The sequence below is a fragment of the Ceratosolen solmsi genome, unplaced genomic scaffold (genome assembly GCF_000503995.2).
Source record: "Ceratosolen solmsi marchali unplaced genomic scaffold, CerSol_1.0 scaffold10, whole genome shotgun sequence".
In the NCBI taxonomy this organism is placed as follows: Eukaryota; Metazoa; Arthropoda; class Insecta; order Hymenoptera; family Agaonidae; genus Ceratosolen; species Ceratosolen solmsi.
The window spans coordinates 14,446,916-14,466,022 of NW_011948412.1; the positions used below are offsets into that span (position 1 = coordinate 14,446,916).

General features: G+C 24.9%; 1 protein-coding gene and 2 non-coding genes across 10 annotated transcripts in view; all 3 read left to right on the plus strand.

The window, feature by feature from the left end:
- The first annotated feature begins 1,261 nt into the window (after positions 1 to 1,261).
- LOC105360250 (NAD kinase) overlaps positions 1,262 to 19,107 on the plus strand; it is a 41,670-nt gene continuing 23,824 nt past the window's right edge. For 2 of the 8 annotated variants that reach the window (XM_011497121.1, XM_011497130.1), the window contains exons 1-2: positions 1,262 to 1,427; positions 3,891 to 3,935. In XM_011497121.1, coding sequence (XP_011495423.1) covers positions 1,312 to 1,427; positions 3,891 to 3,935 — 161 coding nt within the window. In that variant the 5' untranslated portion in view covers positions 1,262 to 1,311. Of the gene's footprint in view, positions 1,428 to 3,890; positions 3,936 to 5,651; positions 5,809 to 12,448; positions 12,546 to 17,050; positions 17,755 to 19,107 lie in introns of those variants that run through there. The other 6 variants (XM_011497105.1, XM_011497112.1, XM_011497146.1 and 3 more) reach the window with 5 other exon arrangements.
- TRNAG-UCC (transfer RNA glycine (anticodon UCC)) lies at positions 1,802 to 1,873 on the plus strand. The gene has a single exon. It is a non-coding gene; the product is annotated as a tRNA-Gly (tRNA).
- On the plus strand, positions 18,853 to 18,924 carry TRNAE-CUC (transfer RNA glutamic acid (anticodon CUC)). The gene has a single exon. It is a non-coding gene; the product is annotated as a tRNA-Glu (tRNA).

Genomic DNA, 19,107 nt, shown 5'->3' on the forward strand with positions numbered 1-19,107 from the left:
ACATTGATAAAAAATAGTTGCTATTCTTATAATTTTTATTCGTAAAAAATAAAAATATCATTTTTAATTGTAACTACTTTACTATTACATATCCGCGCCTTACTTGATATCCAACAGTCGTTCTTTATTTTAGTTCTTAATCAAGCTAAACATATTTGTGTTTGTATATTAAATATTGCGAATTTAAATTATATGTATATATAAATAAACACAGATATATTTATTCATACAAATAATTATTAAATAATTGCATAAAAATAATCTCAATATTCAAATAAATAATTTCTTCATAATAAACTGTCATGGTCACATTATAATTATTCATTTTCCATATATTATGCACGTCTAACTGAATTTAAACAATTTTACTGTTTTTGATTTTAACTTTAAAACTATTTATTAAAATGGAAACAATTAATTCCATGTGTTCCATGTTAATTCCATAGAATTATGCAATAAACAAACACTTCATTACTTTCAACATTCAATCAATATATTTTCCAAGCTTATGCTTATATGAACATAACTTACATAAATCTAAAATATATATTTAAAAAGAAAAATCAATTTTTAAATTAATATTTTTTATATAATTGTAATAGTTATAAAAATTGTAAATTACTTTAGTTCTTCAAAGTTGATGTCATTTTTCATGTCATTTTGACAATTAATTTTATTACATACTTTATTATGTATTATTAAGTATAAAGTCTAAAGAATAATTAATATAAAATTAAATTATTTTTAACGTTCATATTTTTAACTATCTTTGGTTACAGATACACAAAGAAAAATTGCTGTTTCAGTAATAACAATGTCTCATCTTTTGTTATATACATGCAAATTAGATTATCGAATACTTGAATTCTCATTCTTGATATATTTATTTATAATATAAAAGAACTAAGGAGACCTCGATTCATTTTAAAAACTATACTTCAACATGAATATTTAATTTTAAGAAAAGTAAAGTCAGGAGATATAGGATTTCTGTCTCAACATCGAGCCTCCAAAGGAAACAAAAAATATCCTTTCGCTTTTAGCGGCTTAGTCCCCTTTTGTAACCACAAATCAGCTAACGATGTTGCGTCTCTCCGCGAAAAGTGGTGTTCGAAAGCCGCGGGTGCTTACGTATGTGCGCACTACTTGGAACCAATAATAGGAGACCACTCGCCTCTCTTTCTCTCTCTCACTCTCTCTCTTTTCCACTCTGATCTCGACCAACCTTTTTGAATTTTTCCTAACGTAAAACAGTACGCAACGAGACATCCTTTAGTGCAGCTCGTACACAAGTTAAAGGCGACTACAGAGATGAACGAGAGTGATCTGCACTTGGCGAAGGCGATGGTCGATCTCGAGCAGAGTGGTCATACAGCCTCGAAGAAGACACCGGTGTCAGTAATGCAGGACAAACAACAAACCTTCAGGTAAGTTGAAAGCGCGGAGCGCTACTGACGTGATCAGTGCGTGCGCCGCGATAGTAGTATTGTACGACAATCGTGCAGGAAAAGGGGGGGCGAAGGGATGAATTTTAGTTCTAATATGGGGTGTGACGGATGATTTAAAATCTCTTACTGTCACTAAGATCTTATTTATTTGAATGAGAACAGGCGAATAAATCAAGCTATTTGCAGTTTAGTTACTGCCGTATTGCCTATTGTCAATAGTAGTTAATGATTAAATGTATGTAAATCAAGGGTAAAATGTTCGATAGTACTGTATGAATAAATTGTGTTATTAAGTTCATTAAATAGACGCTAGAGTCTAAAAAAGTGAGATAGAATATTTATCATTCGTCGTTGCGATGGTGGTGTAATGGTCAGCATAGTTGCCTTCCAAGCAGTTGATCCGGGTTCGATTCCCGGCCATCGCACGTCTTTTTTGTATTCGCAAAAGAATTAGTTTTATTTTACTTCACAATAACAATTTTTGCTTTCTAATGTTGTAGACAAAGTTTTTATTATAAAAATTGTAAGTAATAGACACGATAGGCATTTATAATTTGTAAAATATCTATATTCGTTATTCCATCACTTAGAATAAATCATATATTTTCATTATATGTTTAAATGATTTTATATTAAATAATATTTTAGTTTTAATGCCCAGGTAAAAATATTTATATGAATACAGAAATATAAAATAATAGGGTGATAAAGTGCAATTATATATCAAATATTTTGTAATATTATTATATCATATATATATATATATATATATATATATATATATATATATATATATATAATATATTCTTATATATTATATAAATATATTATTTATTACTAATTTGGATAATATACTGTAAACTATTCGTAATATTGAAAAGCAGTTCAAAATAAAAAGATTTTACATCATGATTTATCATATTTTAAATATAAGTTTTATTATCATAGTAATAATTTAAACAAAACAAAAGATTTCTATAAAATCTTTATTTCAAGAAGAATATAAAAGTAAGTATAAACAACAAATAGATTATTATAAATATTCATAGTATGTATTTAGTGACAAATATTTAAAGAAATTAATTCAATTTGTTTGAAATTTGTTTAATGAAAGTTAATAATCAGGGTTCGAATGAAAAAATAATATTATAGATGTCAGGACTAAGCTAATGTAAATAAAATAAAGATTTATGTCAAGGTTACACGAATATATTCAGAAGATCATACAAAAAGTAAAATATAAAAACGGTATTGCATTAATATATTTTTTTTCGATAGTTGTAGAACATGACCTCATTTCCAATGTATTATTATATTATACAATCGTAATAAATCGTCGTTTAAAATGACTCGAAGCAGATAATAGAATGTAATAGAAATATAATACAATTATCATTAATTTACAAAATTATTATTAAAAAAAAATCGTTTTTTATAACAAAAATATTTTTATGCATGTTATAATAAATCAAATGAATATAAACGATGTAAAACGATATATCGAATTAAAAAACAATATATATATAATCAAAATTTTTTTTAAACATGATTGTCATTTTGTTTAATGATATGTATGAATATAATGTTTAATAATATATTTAAAGATTGTTTGATCATATAAAAAATATTTTTACGTTGAATGAATTTAATGCATGATAAATTTATTGTAATAATTACATTGGAATGCAACATTTAAAAAAAAAAATTCTTGCAAATTTTATCAAAAAATAAATAATTAATACTCAAATATTTCAGTTTTATAATGAACAATATTATAAAAACTTTTTACAATTTGTACCTCATGTAGCTAATTTAATGAATGTCAAAGCTACAATAAAGTACAGTTCGTCATAAAATATTTCATTATAAATGAGACTGTTTCAATAATTTTAAGGAACATAAATATATAATATATATGTAATATTTATAAGATTTTACATTAATTACTTATATTGATAACGATTTCTTACTTTCCTGCTATAATTTCATAATACTTTTGATATAATAAATCAAACAGAATATATTTAATGCGTATTATTGTATTACGGGAAGAAATAATCATAGTTAATAGTACAAAAATAATGAGCAACCATTATAGTCAGCAAATCTAAGTTTCAAATGTGTAAAATTATCAGAAACACGTATTCGTAATCAGAAGGTAACGCATATTTAAGGTGTGGACAATCATTATTTTCGGAAATTTTAAAATACTATTGTTTTAGTAGATAATAAATTAGAGACATGTCAAAAGTTAGCAAAGATTATCAGAGGAGTAAAGCCACCACAATAGGCCGCAAAATACAATTTATTTGACAATACATAATTCTAATATCGTACATAAAGTAAGCAACATACGCCCATCATTTGTTTATATTGAATGAATAGATTTTATATAATCTACGAACGAATTAATAATGTGTATTTTTGTTTTTCTCTTTAAAGCAATATGCGGTCCGAGTTAACAATCGAGCAGGTGGAACCGCGAAGGTAAAGCAGTTACTCTAGTTCATGCTTGTAAGCTAACGCCACTCGGCATGTTTTAATGTAACTACTTTTGTGTGAACCTTTTACAATTTTTCTCAGTCGATAATATCAATATGCCTTGATTTTATTTTGATAAATCCTTGGATAGGTATACATTATGTGTACATATATAGATTGCAACGTTACTTTATTTTTTATTAATATTTTTTTGTAGACTTACTTATTGCAGAACCAGTAGCATTTGCTTAGTATTCCACGTAGTATAATGTATGTGTGCTGTGTTTTAGTTACTGTATAGAGTATAATAAATACATATTTTTACACAAAGTACAATATTCAATACTCATTTATATTCATGATTTGAATTTTGTATATGATTTAGACACAGAGAGAGAGAGAAAGAGAGAGAGAGACGTATATATATATATATATAAAGACATTTAATTAAATGTGTAAATAGTTATTATTACTGTTATTTTATGTATTAGCATAATAACTTTAAAAAAAAACATAAACATACTAAAAAGATTGTGTTTAGATACATAAAACTGTATTTCAAATGTACATTGACAAACTTATTTTTATCAAAATATTATTTTACCTGAATAATGGTTTCTACAATAATGTAAAGTATGTTATAACTCGTTTTTATATTCTTTAGCGATATTTGTTTTAATATATATATACTATAATATTTGTTATATTATTTGCATATTATCATTGTTATGTTTATTAAAATAATTATTTGAACATATATTCTTTTCTTGTGATATTAAATTTTACCAAACATAATACCAAAAATAATATTTCTTATAATAAAATACGCAATAATAACAATTTTAATAATTATTTTTTATAATTCGTTAGATATTACAATTTTTTATTTATTTGATAATTTACTGAATTATGTATTATATGAAAATTTATCATACATGAATTTTATGTGATTACATTATGTACTATTAGAAAATAACTAAAACTTTTGTAGTTTCTATACAAGAATTTGAATAATAATAAATAAAAAAATATATACTAATAATAAATAGTTTTATCTTATGAATAAATTAATATTTAAAAAATAATTAAAATTTATCTTATCGATAAAACAAGAAAACATCATAGACAATTTATGCACGCATTATTTAATTGATCTGTATCTTAATGTCTAATATAGATAATTTATTCTTCAAAAGCTCATATGGCACACTCAATTATAATTAAAATCGTTAATTTTGCATCGTTTGATTTTTGTTCGTTCAAAGTACGCTCTCTTATTGTAACAACAATTTTCCCATGCGACCACATTTTGTTTATTATTTTAAATGAAATGAATCATCAAAAGAATCACTATAGTTATAAATGTAACACAATGTTCTGTAAAGAGTAATTTATTATTCAAACATTCACGAACAATTACAATTCTATTTTAAGTCTATGTAGAAAAGTAAATGACAAATTGATTCAATTATTCCCCTAGTAGTAAAAATACCTAGTAGTAAATGACAAATTAATTCAAGTATTCCTCTAGTAGAAAAAATATATTGAATCCTGAATCCTGTATTTGAAGAAAATTAAACGTTCGAGCCTCATAAAAAGCAAACATTTTCAAACATGTTACCCAAGGGACTCCACCTTATTCGTCAAGTACCGATTGCCCTAAAAATATAGTCGCTACATATCGGAATGGTGATATACTGAGGTTAGGGATGGGTATATAAATAAGAATAAAAGCGAAATGCGCGAAAATGTTGGTTGATCGTGAGCCAGCTGATGCTGCCGGGCCGCAGTCGCGTACTGCTTTCAGGACCGCGATCATCATGTCTTTATCGTCCTCCGTCAGTAGCGGCTTTCACTCCCTCGAAGACTTGACCGACTGGTAAGTTTTCTTCCACTCTTGTTTGTTTAGCTTTTAATAATTATTACGAATGGTGAATTTTTTTTTCATCTCATTGTTTTTTTCTTGCCTCTTACGTAGCCTTATGAGGCTCTCGTATTCAGTCATCAAAGACTTATGGGCCACTGTTCTAATATCCATTGAAAAAAAAAAAACAAAAAAAATTAACCTCGTTTACTTTCGATTAATTTTACTTTCAGTGAAATTGATAAATTAAGAATATTTTGTACATTGTAAATTTTTATTTAAACATGATTTTACCTGACTGTTACCTGATTGATAAAAATAGATTATGCATTTTCCTTTTCCGTGCTTATACAACATTTGTGATACTATTGATAGTAAATAATTAGTTAGATATTCTATTGGGAAACTATTAATCGTTCTATTTTTCAAAGAAAATTAAAATATTTTTACAACTATTATGTAATTTCCATTTAGTGACATACACAACATGTGTGAAAGGCATTGAATGAACTGAAATTCATTATTATGCCTATTTTTATACATCGATTAATATAAACATTCATATTTTATAAAAATTTATATCGAAATCATATATAAATTAATTGTAATACTGTTAGTGAAGGTATGTCAAATGCTTCATCAAAATTTATAAAGTACTCACATGCTTGAATAATCGGATAAAATTACTGCGAATTCACTTTCATTGTACAAAATATTCGAAGTAAATTATTTTATATTTATATATTACATATTAAATTCATTTAACAGACCACTTTAGCTAATCATCAATAACATATTTTTAATTTTTTTTAAATTAAACTTCAGAAAAGTACTTAAATACTAAATTTTTATTAAGTAAAATTTCATAATTATCAATTCATTAAATACAAACTATTTTAATAATTATTTATATAATAATCTGATGGTCTATTACAGCTACAAATTAGCATTAATTATAATAAATTAGAAAGATGTAAATTAATAAATTATAAAATCGGTAGTGTACGTCGAACAATCAAGTATTTATAAATGTAAGTATACATGTTTGACACTGAACCATTCCATTGCCTATACATAAATCGAATTAATAGTCCTGTGACGAATTAGGCCATAAGGCCAAGACCATTGGATATCATAGAGTAAATACACAATAATTTATTTGATACTTCACGAAAACTTTCTATTGCCATTATCATTATACACGCAATCAAAATTTATCTGTCAACTGGACATCTGCTGTGTGAATAATAATACAACTACGAATACAACTGATACTGTCAAAATTGCATAGATGCGATAAGAAAAATCTTTCTTTTTACATGATGAAAAAATTAAAATCCCTTTATTACAGAAAATTGAACGAATCGTTGGTTCTCTTTGATTTCTCTTACAATGATACTTTTTCATAATTTTCAAGGAGAATTTATTATAATACTATATAAACTACATCGAGTAGAAGTAATTACTAGAAATGGTAAAACCATAAAATACATTGATGTTCTTAAAACTGCAATAATACAAATATTACAAAAATTGGAAATTTTTAAGAAAAATTTTAATTTACTTCAATACTTTTATAGATATATTTTATCTTGAAATATTTTAATTATGACTATTATTTTTAAATACAAATATAATGTATTATAAAAAGTATTGTTATTTATTAGTTTCAAAAATTTCTGTAGATATTTTACAAAGTAGATTAAATAAATTTTGCAGAATTTTTTTATTAATCAAAAAAATTAAGAAGGAAAATTATACATTATATATAATATAAATATTTTATTAAATAAAATAATGGTAATACAGAATACAAATATATTTCAATTTATTTAAATATAATTATCAGTCATGCATCATTAATTAATAATAGTAAGCAAATATAGTATTTTCATGTATTATTTAACTATTTTAGTTAATAAAAGTTTCACGATAAACTATTAGAATAAAATACTACATTATTGTTCTGAATATTGGATAAGCATAATAATTATAAACATAACAATAAATAATTTTATAATGAAAATATACAAAATTATTACAAACAATTCATATCTCAAAAAAGATTTCCCAATTTACATACTTAAAACATAATAGTAAATGAATTTCAGTAAATATTCAACTGGGCAAGCGACATCGATAAAAAATGAGAAAGTAGTATGTAATATGCTAATTATATAATAATGTCTTATTTAATTTATTTCTTGATCTTGAAACACTTAAATAAAGATTCATATGAATTTTCATTGTATATTAGGTCAAATTGAAAGAAAATAATTTATTCATTTTTATGGTCGTTATTTCTTCAGTTGACCCAAAAAGTTTTGACAATTTATTAAAATATAAATAATTTTTTATTAATTCTGTTATTACAATTGTTATTTATACATTATAAATTGATATATTTAGTGATTTTTTAAATATATTTTGATATCAAAATTATATATTAGATATTTTTTTTAACATAATTTTTATTATATAACTTTGATGATTGAATTGTAAAAAGGAAAAGTAAAAGAATTGTGCAATAAAGAGTTAGGTAAATATTCTGAATCCTGGAAAGTTCAATAATATTTTTTATTAAAAAAGAATTCAAAAACAAATTTTAAATAAATGTTGTATATATAATATATTTTCAAATAATTCAAGAAGGTCGAAAACAGCATTTCATAGAGTTAATTTTCAGTTGTCCAAGGATCGATCAAATCAACAAAATCAATTTTACCTTGTATGTGGACACTTACAATGTTACTTTAAATACTTCGTACGAGTTAAAAATAAAGTATTAGCAAACATGTGACTTGCTAATTAAATAATTTCAGTCAAACAAAGACACCGTGGACATCCTGTACTTTTCACTTTTTTACACACACACATTCGCTAATTTTACGACTATCCAAATAAAAGAGGTCCTCGTTATAACAGTGATGGATCTTTTCGCCTGGTTCATTTGTTTTACTTTTTTCTTTAATTTTGTTGGCCAAAAGAAGCCAGGTGTAGACGAGACTCGCGAGGAATTTCATACTCCACACGTCAGCGTAAAAATGATGTGTATGTTGCGCAACTATGGCAAGAGAAATTGAGATAACTATAGTCAACTCGAAGTTCAAAACGATGCAGAGCATTAAATGCTAGTTGTTATCGCCCTCATTTCGTTGATTGTTTCGGTCATTAGCGCGCAGTTATGCTTGCCAAATTTTCGTTGTTTAAAGTTTACGTGCTTGTTACTATTGATTTAGCTATATTTTACACGATTAAATATTTTTCAAGATATAAAGAAAATTTCTTTTCACCATCAATTTTGGAGCTACAAATACTTGCAAATACTTCTTACTACCATCGTAATTGAAATATTACAAAATTTGAACAATCGAAAGATAAAATGTATTTCTATTAATTTTATTCTTTAATAATTCTACATACTTATCATCGAATTAATATAAAAAATTATTCGCTTTTCTAAGAAGGTAAGATGCATTTTCAAAATGAAGTGAAATTTAATTTAGTCTCTGCAATTTATAATAAATGCAATTGATAAACTATTCCAGCTGTAGATTTTTTCTATTTAAATTTACTAAAAAGAGAGTAAGAAAAATCATTACAATTTTTTCATTTTAATAATGTAATAACTCTGAATAAATGATAAATCCCATAAGAAGCTGACAACTCTTAAATTCATTACTAATTAATAATTTATTATATTTAATTTACGATACAAACTTTAAAATTAACCGAAGTTTGTTAATCATACTTCACAGGAAATTTGTGGTGCATAAGAGATTATATCATAATTTAAAATCGTAATTATTAATTTCAAATGATAGAGTAAATATAGAATAAATTTTTTTAATTTAAAAATTTAATATAGCAGATTCTATAAAACTACTGAATATTTATTTTCGTTCAAAATAAAACTTCTAATACTTTGTTAAGATTACGATTAACAAATAATTATTTACGTTCTTTAAGACACTATTAAATCATATCTATTAGAAAGAATTTCAAAGAATTTTTTAAATTCCAGTTACAACGATAATTTAAAATTAATATAATAAAGTTGTTTAATAAAGAAAATTCCAAATAACTTTCAAATTAATTTCATTATTCAGTACTAAGTTAAATCAATAACAAATATTTCTTTTATAGTAAATGTGTACATTAAAAATAAATAATATTTCATTGCAATAATAAAATTCTAAAATTAAAATTAGTTTCTGATATACAGCTATATCTACATATATATATACTTACATATAGCAGAAATAAAAATTAAAATAATAACAATATATTTCTATTATACCGTTTTATATAAAAAAACATTATTTTTTAATTATGAAAAATTAAAATTAAAATTAAACTAATAATCAAATATTTGTATGATACATTTAAAAACAAAACTGAAATACATTGAAATGAACAGTGAAATTGCATTGTATTAAATATATATAATCATAATATATTATGTTAGAAATATGTTAAAGAGAAGTATAATGCATATTTTTAAGAACAAAATTTCTGTAATACATCTTAATTAAATAAAGAAAATATTTTAATAGATCTAAATGTGTAAGTATACGGTATTCAAATATTATTTTCTAATATAATTAATTTTACAGGAGATACAAAGTTATGTAAAACATTCGCTAAATAAGAAGGAAAATCAAGCTTATCTTTGATAAATATGCAAAAATTTATCTTGAGAATGCACATAAAAATTAATTTTGCGATTCATCAAATGCTCTGAAAAAATATAAATAGTTTTCACTAAGTTTAGCAAATTAAATGAATAAATCCATTGATAATATTTAAAAATTTTATTTTAATATAATATAAATAATAGGATATAAGATTATTATGTCATTTTATAATTTATACATTAAATTATACTAAAAATCTAAAACTGAGGAAATCCGAGAATGAATAAAATAATTTGTATTAATGTTTTTCAAACAAACTAAATAAAAGCAAAATATCAATGAAGAAATATAGTTGATAAGTATAATTGGAGTAGAAAGTTGTAGATTAAACATGCAAAGTAAGAAAGTATAGATTGAAAAGGATGTGCAAATGTATATTACAGATTATTTTTTTTAATATGAAGTTCCAAATAATAACGGAGAAGTTAATATGATAAAAACAAAATTAAATCGTCTTATGCATTAAATATAAAACATTAAAATCTATAGTTAAATCTTTTTTGTTAAAAAACTCTTGTTAAAAATTGGAGAAAAAGACTTTCATTGTATATTAATAAAAAATATTATTAATAAATAGTAATATTAAGACATTTTTACACAGTATTTAATTAATATTAAACTTCAATAAAAAATTAAAATTCTGATTTATTAAAAATTGATTTGTTATTGTAAAATACAAAGGCTTGACATTCTGTATCCATGTATTTTAGTATTTTATGAAAATATAAACTTTATAAATATTCGAAATCATACATAATTTTTCTAACACGCAGAATTAAGACTAAATTATATTGAATAAAATAAAAAAGAATATGCTATTTATTTTATTTGCTCGTTTTGTATGTAACGGTCATGAATGAATAATTGGAAATGATTTTTTGAATTATATTTCCTTGCAGATATTATGCATATTATAACTATTAATAATAATAATAAGATTGACGTATAATATATCCTCATTGATTTACCTAAATTTATTTGCATAAAAAACTCTAAGTAGCAAAATATTTCCAGTAAACATTTGCAATTGTATTAAATTATAAAGTTGATAATATAGTTTTCTTCATTTTTTAGATGTAGTCTGTAAAAAAACGTTTTTGAGAAAATAGTTGTATAGTATTTTATTCAATACACAGTAACCGATTAAAAATGAATGACTGTTTTTAAAAATTTAATTCACCTGCTATCTCAATAATTTTCATTTCTTAATTTAATAATACTACAGAACTATCTTGATATAAATTTTTCATTTAGTGTAACCAGATAATATATTAGAGAACGTAAAATCTATCGCTTTCTTAATCTTATCTAAAATATTATATGTCACAATCAAGTGTCAATTATATGAGCATCCTAATACATTTAATTAAAAATCATTATTGAAATTCGTTATTCACAAGCGTAAAGTTTAATAAATCATCATAGTAACGTTAATTGCACAAATATCAAATTACTACTGTACTTTATAACCAACTCATTAATTAAAATTATTTAAAGCATTGTCAAAAAGCCAAAATAAAATAAATCTCAAACTTAGACAGAGTTTTTCTTTTTTATTAGAATGTATTGTAAATTCTTTGAATTGTCAATATTATTAATTTATACAAAAATAGAGGCAAAATTAGAAGAAATCATTATGTACACATCCGTGGCACGTTTACTACTACTAAAATACTCAAATGATCTTTATCAATATCCATAAAATTCGCATCTCATCATTTTCCTAAGAATTCGCAAATCAAGTATGCATATATAAATAGGCTTCCGCGCACATAATTCCCTTAGTTAAAAAATTATAGAATAACGATAAGAAGGCGATCAACCCCGAGCGGCAGTGTCGTGCGCGTTTAGTCTCTCATATCTACGTAGTCTAAGTGCCAGTCAGCTTTGCTCGCATCAATTGTTATCGAGCCGTTATCATGCTTTGGCTGCAGTCACGGAAAACACGCCAGGCAAAAGTTAGTCGTCTTCAGAGATGGTCAGTACGAGGGCCAGTGCTCTCATTGCGAGGACGGCACTCCGGGCGCGTAATACGCTTGCCGCTTGTATTATCAGGTACATTTTCCTTTTATTCACTGACATAATAGTTTCTTTTTTTGTCAAAAGTGGACACTTACATGGCGAGTGCAAATTATATGGAATTGCTTCGCATTTACGTTTTAAATTAGAGAAAAGTATTTACTTTTCTATATCTATAGCTCTTTATGTCTATACACTTTAATACAATTAAGCTTGTATAAATCTTTCTATGACTAAACTTTATATTGTAATATTTTTCATATATGATGCTTCCCTTGATTGCCGTCACGTTTAGTCATATCTATATTAATGAAATAACATTAAATTATTAAAAAATATCTTATAATCAGATTCAAATATACATAAAAAAATGTTATAAGGTAAACAATTTATTTTCTTCTTATCTGTAAATCCGTGAAATGTAGCGCTTAATTCAACTTATCTTACCAGTTGAATTGCATTCGAAAAAATATCCATAATTTTCAAATCTTTAGAACCACATTAGTAAATAAAATATTCATTTCTTTTTTAATTTCAGAATTAATAATTTAAGGATCACAGTATATTTCTTAATATAATGCAGAAAATATATTTAAAAAATTGTATGTTTATTAAGTTAAATATAATCACTAACACCCTTAAATAGAAAACAATAATAATATATCTCAATATGTATTAATTATTTCTTATATATAAGAAAGTCTATAATTTGGAGAGAATTTTAAGACTTAGATCAAGTGATTTGCAAAATTACACCACCGTCCCACGTAACACTTCAATGTTTCGTAGCTTTCTTCGATGCCAGTTTCTTTTTAGGTCACTAGAACAGACACAAGATCGAAGGATTTCATTCGATTAATTTTGAAAGATTGTATTTTCCTTTAAAAAAAAAACATCGCACGCTATATGGCTCATCTTTTTGCCTTAGCACAGACCAAAAATATATGAAAGAATCAAATACACATTGAACGAATTTCAATAAATGGAAGTTAACTATTATCAAACGAAATTTTTAGTTTATTCAAGATAAACATATTATTTCTCTATTAACGATAACGATGGAATCAGTGCTTTAAATTTATAGTCATTATTGAAATTGTTATAAACAATGTAAATATTAATTTACTTCCTCAAGATATATCCTCACGTTCAAATAAATATAGAAACTAAAGTATAAATATTTAATTAAATTATAGCTTAAAAATTACTCTTAAATAAAAAATAGTTAATTTGTTTTAATTTATCAATATAATAATATATTGTCAAAAGATTTTAAATGTCCTAAAATTTTACACATAATATTTTTCACAAATTTGAAAGTGATTACTTACATCAAGTACTCTAAAATATTTTTTATCAAGATAAAAAAACCCTTTCGTTCTACTTCTATTCAATGCATAGCTTGAGCAAATATATTTAGTAGTGAAACGCGGTTGAAATTATAATACCATTCATTTACTTTCATTTCAATAAAAAAATTAAAAGTAAATAATTACATTTTCAAAACTTATTAAAATAAATAAAACTATAGAAAATTAGATTATACTTTTTAATTAATCTTGTTTTTACATAGTAAGTTGTTTAAAATTTAAATTTATTAAAAATAATTTTCAATTTAATGATAAAATATTGTTACTAATTTTCGTATTAATAAATGATTCGGAAATATGAAAATCGTATAGTTTAATTGATAAAACTTCTAGATAAACTATGAATGATCAATTATAAAAAAATTTGACTGTTCAATTAGTTAAATATTTATTAATAGAAAAATTTCAGTTCTATTATATTTCTAATTTATTAATATTTGTAATCGTTCTGTTTTACACAATTAAAGAAAGTATTAAAACTTGAAGTAGTAAAATTATTGCAGTCGTAAGTTTCTTTAAGTTCATTATTATAATACAATTGTATATCATTTAAATTTATAAATTAATTCAGCTTGAATAATTTCTAAATACTTAAAATTTATCTTTGTGCTATAAGATAATTATATGTTCAAAAATCAAACTTAAATGTATATACTTAGTATAATCGTTAAATAATACAACTCTATATAGAAACTAAAAATTGATATAATATTTAAACAAAAATCTCTATAATTTAAAAAAAAAAATTTTTTTATGCGCGCGCGTGTGTGTGTACGTGTGTGACTGGGTATATGTGATATAATAATTCGTTATTTCTAACAATATCAGAGCATAATATATTATATTAAAATATATTATTGTACTATATTAAAGCAACAATCACGATGAAACATAACAAGCAAGGAAGCTTTAATAAACATATTTTATTATATAATATTATTGCACTATTACTTCTTATATTTTCCAAAAGAATGTTTCTACACACACACACACACACACACACACATACAGAGTAATTTTCAATATTATTTAATAAGTTTATTTAATTGGTTATATACTTATAATAATTATGACAAAATTTGTTCTAGAATTTATTCCTTCGCGAGTAGCTACAAAATAGATTAGTTTTCAGTGTTGTAAAAAAAATTGAAATTATGATGTCATTATTGGACTTATAATAACAAGTATTTTATTTTGAGTCACTTTCACTGCTCTTTGAATTAACGACAAGTCGATAACTTCCCATTTAATATGTAATAATATTATATCACGTCCATATACATATTGCCATTTATGGACTTTCCATATCTCTTGTTAACTATTCTTGAGCAGGTCAAGACTCGCATTGACTATGCTGCATGATCTGGAATTAATTTTTTTTTTCTAATAAATGATGTAAAAACATATATATTTAGATATAAATTTTCAATAATAGATATCAGATTTTTTCCACAATTTATAAAATATATCATATTTTGCACCATTCATTATATAATTTAGAATGTACAATGAGGAACGAATTAATGATATTGTTACATGTAATTATCATGTTTGATCAATATAATTGAGAAAAAAGTATTAAGGCTAATAAAAAACAAATGATTAAATTACATAATTAAACTTTTATACATTAGCTATAATTGCACATATATTGAAATAAAAATATATATAAACATAATTTATATTTTTTCTATAATTCTTATAAGTAGCACTAAAATTTATTTCTAATAATAATTTATTTTCCTACCTTAGACTACATTTTTAAATTTATGATATTAAATTTATTATATTATTATTATAGTATATTATTTGTAATTTTAAAGACAATTTTTGTCTCATTTTGGAAATTAAATATTTCGTATAATGTATGAATATGTGTTAATATGTTTTAATTCTTATTAACTGTTTAAAAATTGAATTACAAAGAAATATTTGCTATTTTTGGATAAAAGAAAACTCTTACAATTAATTTCGGCTGTATTATATTCTACAACTTGGGAGATGTAACCAAAGAGGACGAATAGTGAAAGAAGCTATTCAGTCATATTACAAAATATCGGAATCCGTTTTAGACAACTTCCTTCATAATTCGTTATTGACAATTACTGCTTTGAAGATCATTATCTATATGTAATGTTGCTGTTATTAATAAAATATATTGAATAATAGAAGTATATTTACTCAACAAAAGTCTTAAGATTTATTCATTATTAAAATCATTCATAATTCTAATAGTAATTATAAAAATCAGAATTAAAAATAATGAAGTAATAAAATTATGAAATTTAATTACTTTAATTATTTGTTATTGTTTTTTTTATAAAACATATATCCAAAAATAATTTGAAAATTATGAATACTAATATAAATGGAGCAAAGATTATTATGGAAAAATCATACGGTAAAGTACTACCCAGTAAGTAATATAATAGAAAATGTTCTTCAATATGCATTGATTTTATTCTGAAATACAAGGTTGTTTTTATCACAATTTAATCATAAAGTTAAAATGTCGATTTTGTGACGAATAATGTGAGAAACGTTTTGCTTATAGATTGAGTTTTATTCGCTCACAATAAAGTAAATTCTCGTAATTCAGGAAATTTATAGTACTTTATTGCCAGTGTTTTTTTAACCTGTAAAAAACGGCAAATGGGAGATCTTTCTATTTTCTTTCATAGAAATCTTAAATTTAACTACTTCTAGTGTACTAACTTCCCAAGAAATCCATTAAAAATAAAATCATTCAGAAGATGGCTTCAAAACGTGAGTTTACGAAAAAATTGCAATGGCTGTGCATTACAAGGCAAAATGAACCACAAATTTGGCTTGTGTGGCAATCGGTTATAAATTTTCTTTTTAAGATACAATCTTTGTATTTAACGAAGGCCACGACGAAAAAAATGTCAATGAATACCAGTGTCGGCCGTGTTCTCCCTGAGCTGAGCAGGTGAAATGTGCGCGTTTGAAAACCCCGAGGAAACGTCGTTGGAATCATGTCATCGGCGGCGAGCGGCGTAGGGCACAGGAGGTGGGGGTGTTCGGTCGGTAAAGTCGTCGGGCTCGCGGCTCGCCCTCAGTAAAGTCTCGACCGCCGCGACATTCGGATGTTATCGAAGGTGCTTACGTGCTAGTGAGAAACGCGCACCCTTCCTCTTCGCGGCATTTTATCTTTCGAAACATTTTTGTAGCGGTAGTGAAAATTGCGTTCGAGTAATCCTCACGTCGAGGATAGGAAACAGCGGCGACTGTGATGTGCAAATGTATTTGTCAGATAAGGATTTCAAATTGGATGGTAACAACACGTGTCTCGGCTTGATTGATCGAGCAATTATTCGAATTTTCCGAGTGAAAACCCCTACTTGTACTTTTTCTCATTTGTTTTGTCAACATCGCATCTCGAAATTGATATTACTGATTTATAGCGCTTCCATAACATTTTCGTGTGATAACGTTAATCCACGATGGACTATTTGGATTAAATACCTGAGAGGCGGTCTTCGGTTAATAGTTATATAATTAAAGCGGAACCGGTTGTAAATAACGTATTCAACGATCTTAAATCGATCAGTAAAATCATATAATTCAATAACAAATAGAAAATAATATCGTTACGACAAATAATGACGTTTAGACAATAATGTCGACAATAAAGATAGAACAATGATTTGGAGGGCAGTAGAGCACGGGATCTGCATGATGACCACTGTCTAGATGGAGGTTATAATGCGTGAACGTTCACGCCGTTGTAGCGCGAGTTGCGAATTGCTCATAGACTCCTGGGAGCGAGACACACCGGAGCCTCGAGGGCAGCAGCTCATACACGATTATAAAGAGTTGGAGTTTCGTAGGAGGAAGCGTTCCGGTACTTGGCCGTGAGTTACTCAGACCCTCTTCGTCACTCCCTCTCACTCTCTCACTCTCTCTCTCTCTCTCTCTCTCTCTCTAATTATCTATCTAACTATCTATCTATTTCTCTACCTACCTATCAACCCACATACCTAGCTACCTAGCGACCAACCTACCTATTTACTTATCTACCTACCTACCTACGTACCTACCTACCTACCTACCTACCTACCTACCTACCTACCTACCTATCTACCTACCTATTTATATAACTATTTTCCAGTAGATTTAAATTTCGATTTGCCATTTTATTTTTCAAATTACATATGACGGCTAATCTCGAATTTAAGACGGACGCAAGTGACCGATTAATTCTTTAAAAATAATAAATATCAGTTCCATCGATAATCATTATCAAATCTACTGTATAATGACAAACATAATTGAAGTATACCTGCGTTTATACTATTATTTTTTAAGAATCCTTATGAGTGATTCAGCTTGGCTCAATGCAGACAGTTTTTTAAATATATTCTTAATAAAATTTGTGATTATTATAATAATGCATACATTTTAAATTATTATTCCTTTCTATAAATGATATTAGCATATTTAACCAAATACATACATATATATATATATATATATATATATATATATTTTTTTTTTTTTTATTATTATCTATATATTATTATTATTTTACTGAAAAAAATTTTCTATTAAAAAGATTTAAGAAATTAAATAGTATAATTTTATGTACCTAAAATGGTAAATTAAATATAAAGCTATTCCAAACAAGTATAGAAAGTTTTTTGTTTATATATTTTACGCTATATTTTTATACATTCAATAGCAGTAATTAAGAAAATATTTGATCGAATATGATGTTTATTTATAATGGTTTAATTTATAAACCATTTTTTCAATTTATATAAAGTTTACTATAGATTTTTACACTAAAAAAATATACAATTTAAATAATCTAAAAGCTTTATCAATAATTTTACTTACACCAAATTAAAATTTATAATATGTTTAATTGTCGAATTTTTAAATTTAATTACTAATTTAATTCATAATATTAAATCTGTAAGCTATAATATATAATAATATTATATTGTGACTCCGGTATGGTCTAGTGGCTAGGATACCTGGCTCTCACCCAGGAGGCTCGGGTTCGATTCCCGGTATCGGAATTTTTTTTATTTTATTTAAAAAAAAAAATCTTATAGAAATTATATTAAACAAAACATAATTTATAAATTTAATTTTAAATATAATACTTTTTATTTCTTCTAATGTAATGTTGTTTTAATACTATACTGCAAAATAACTGTTTAGATAGGCGAAAGAATAATTTATACTCAATAGAAAAAATT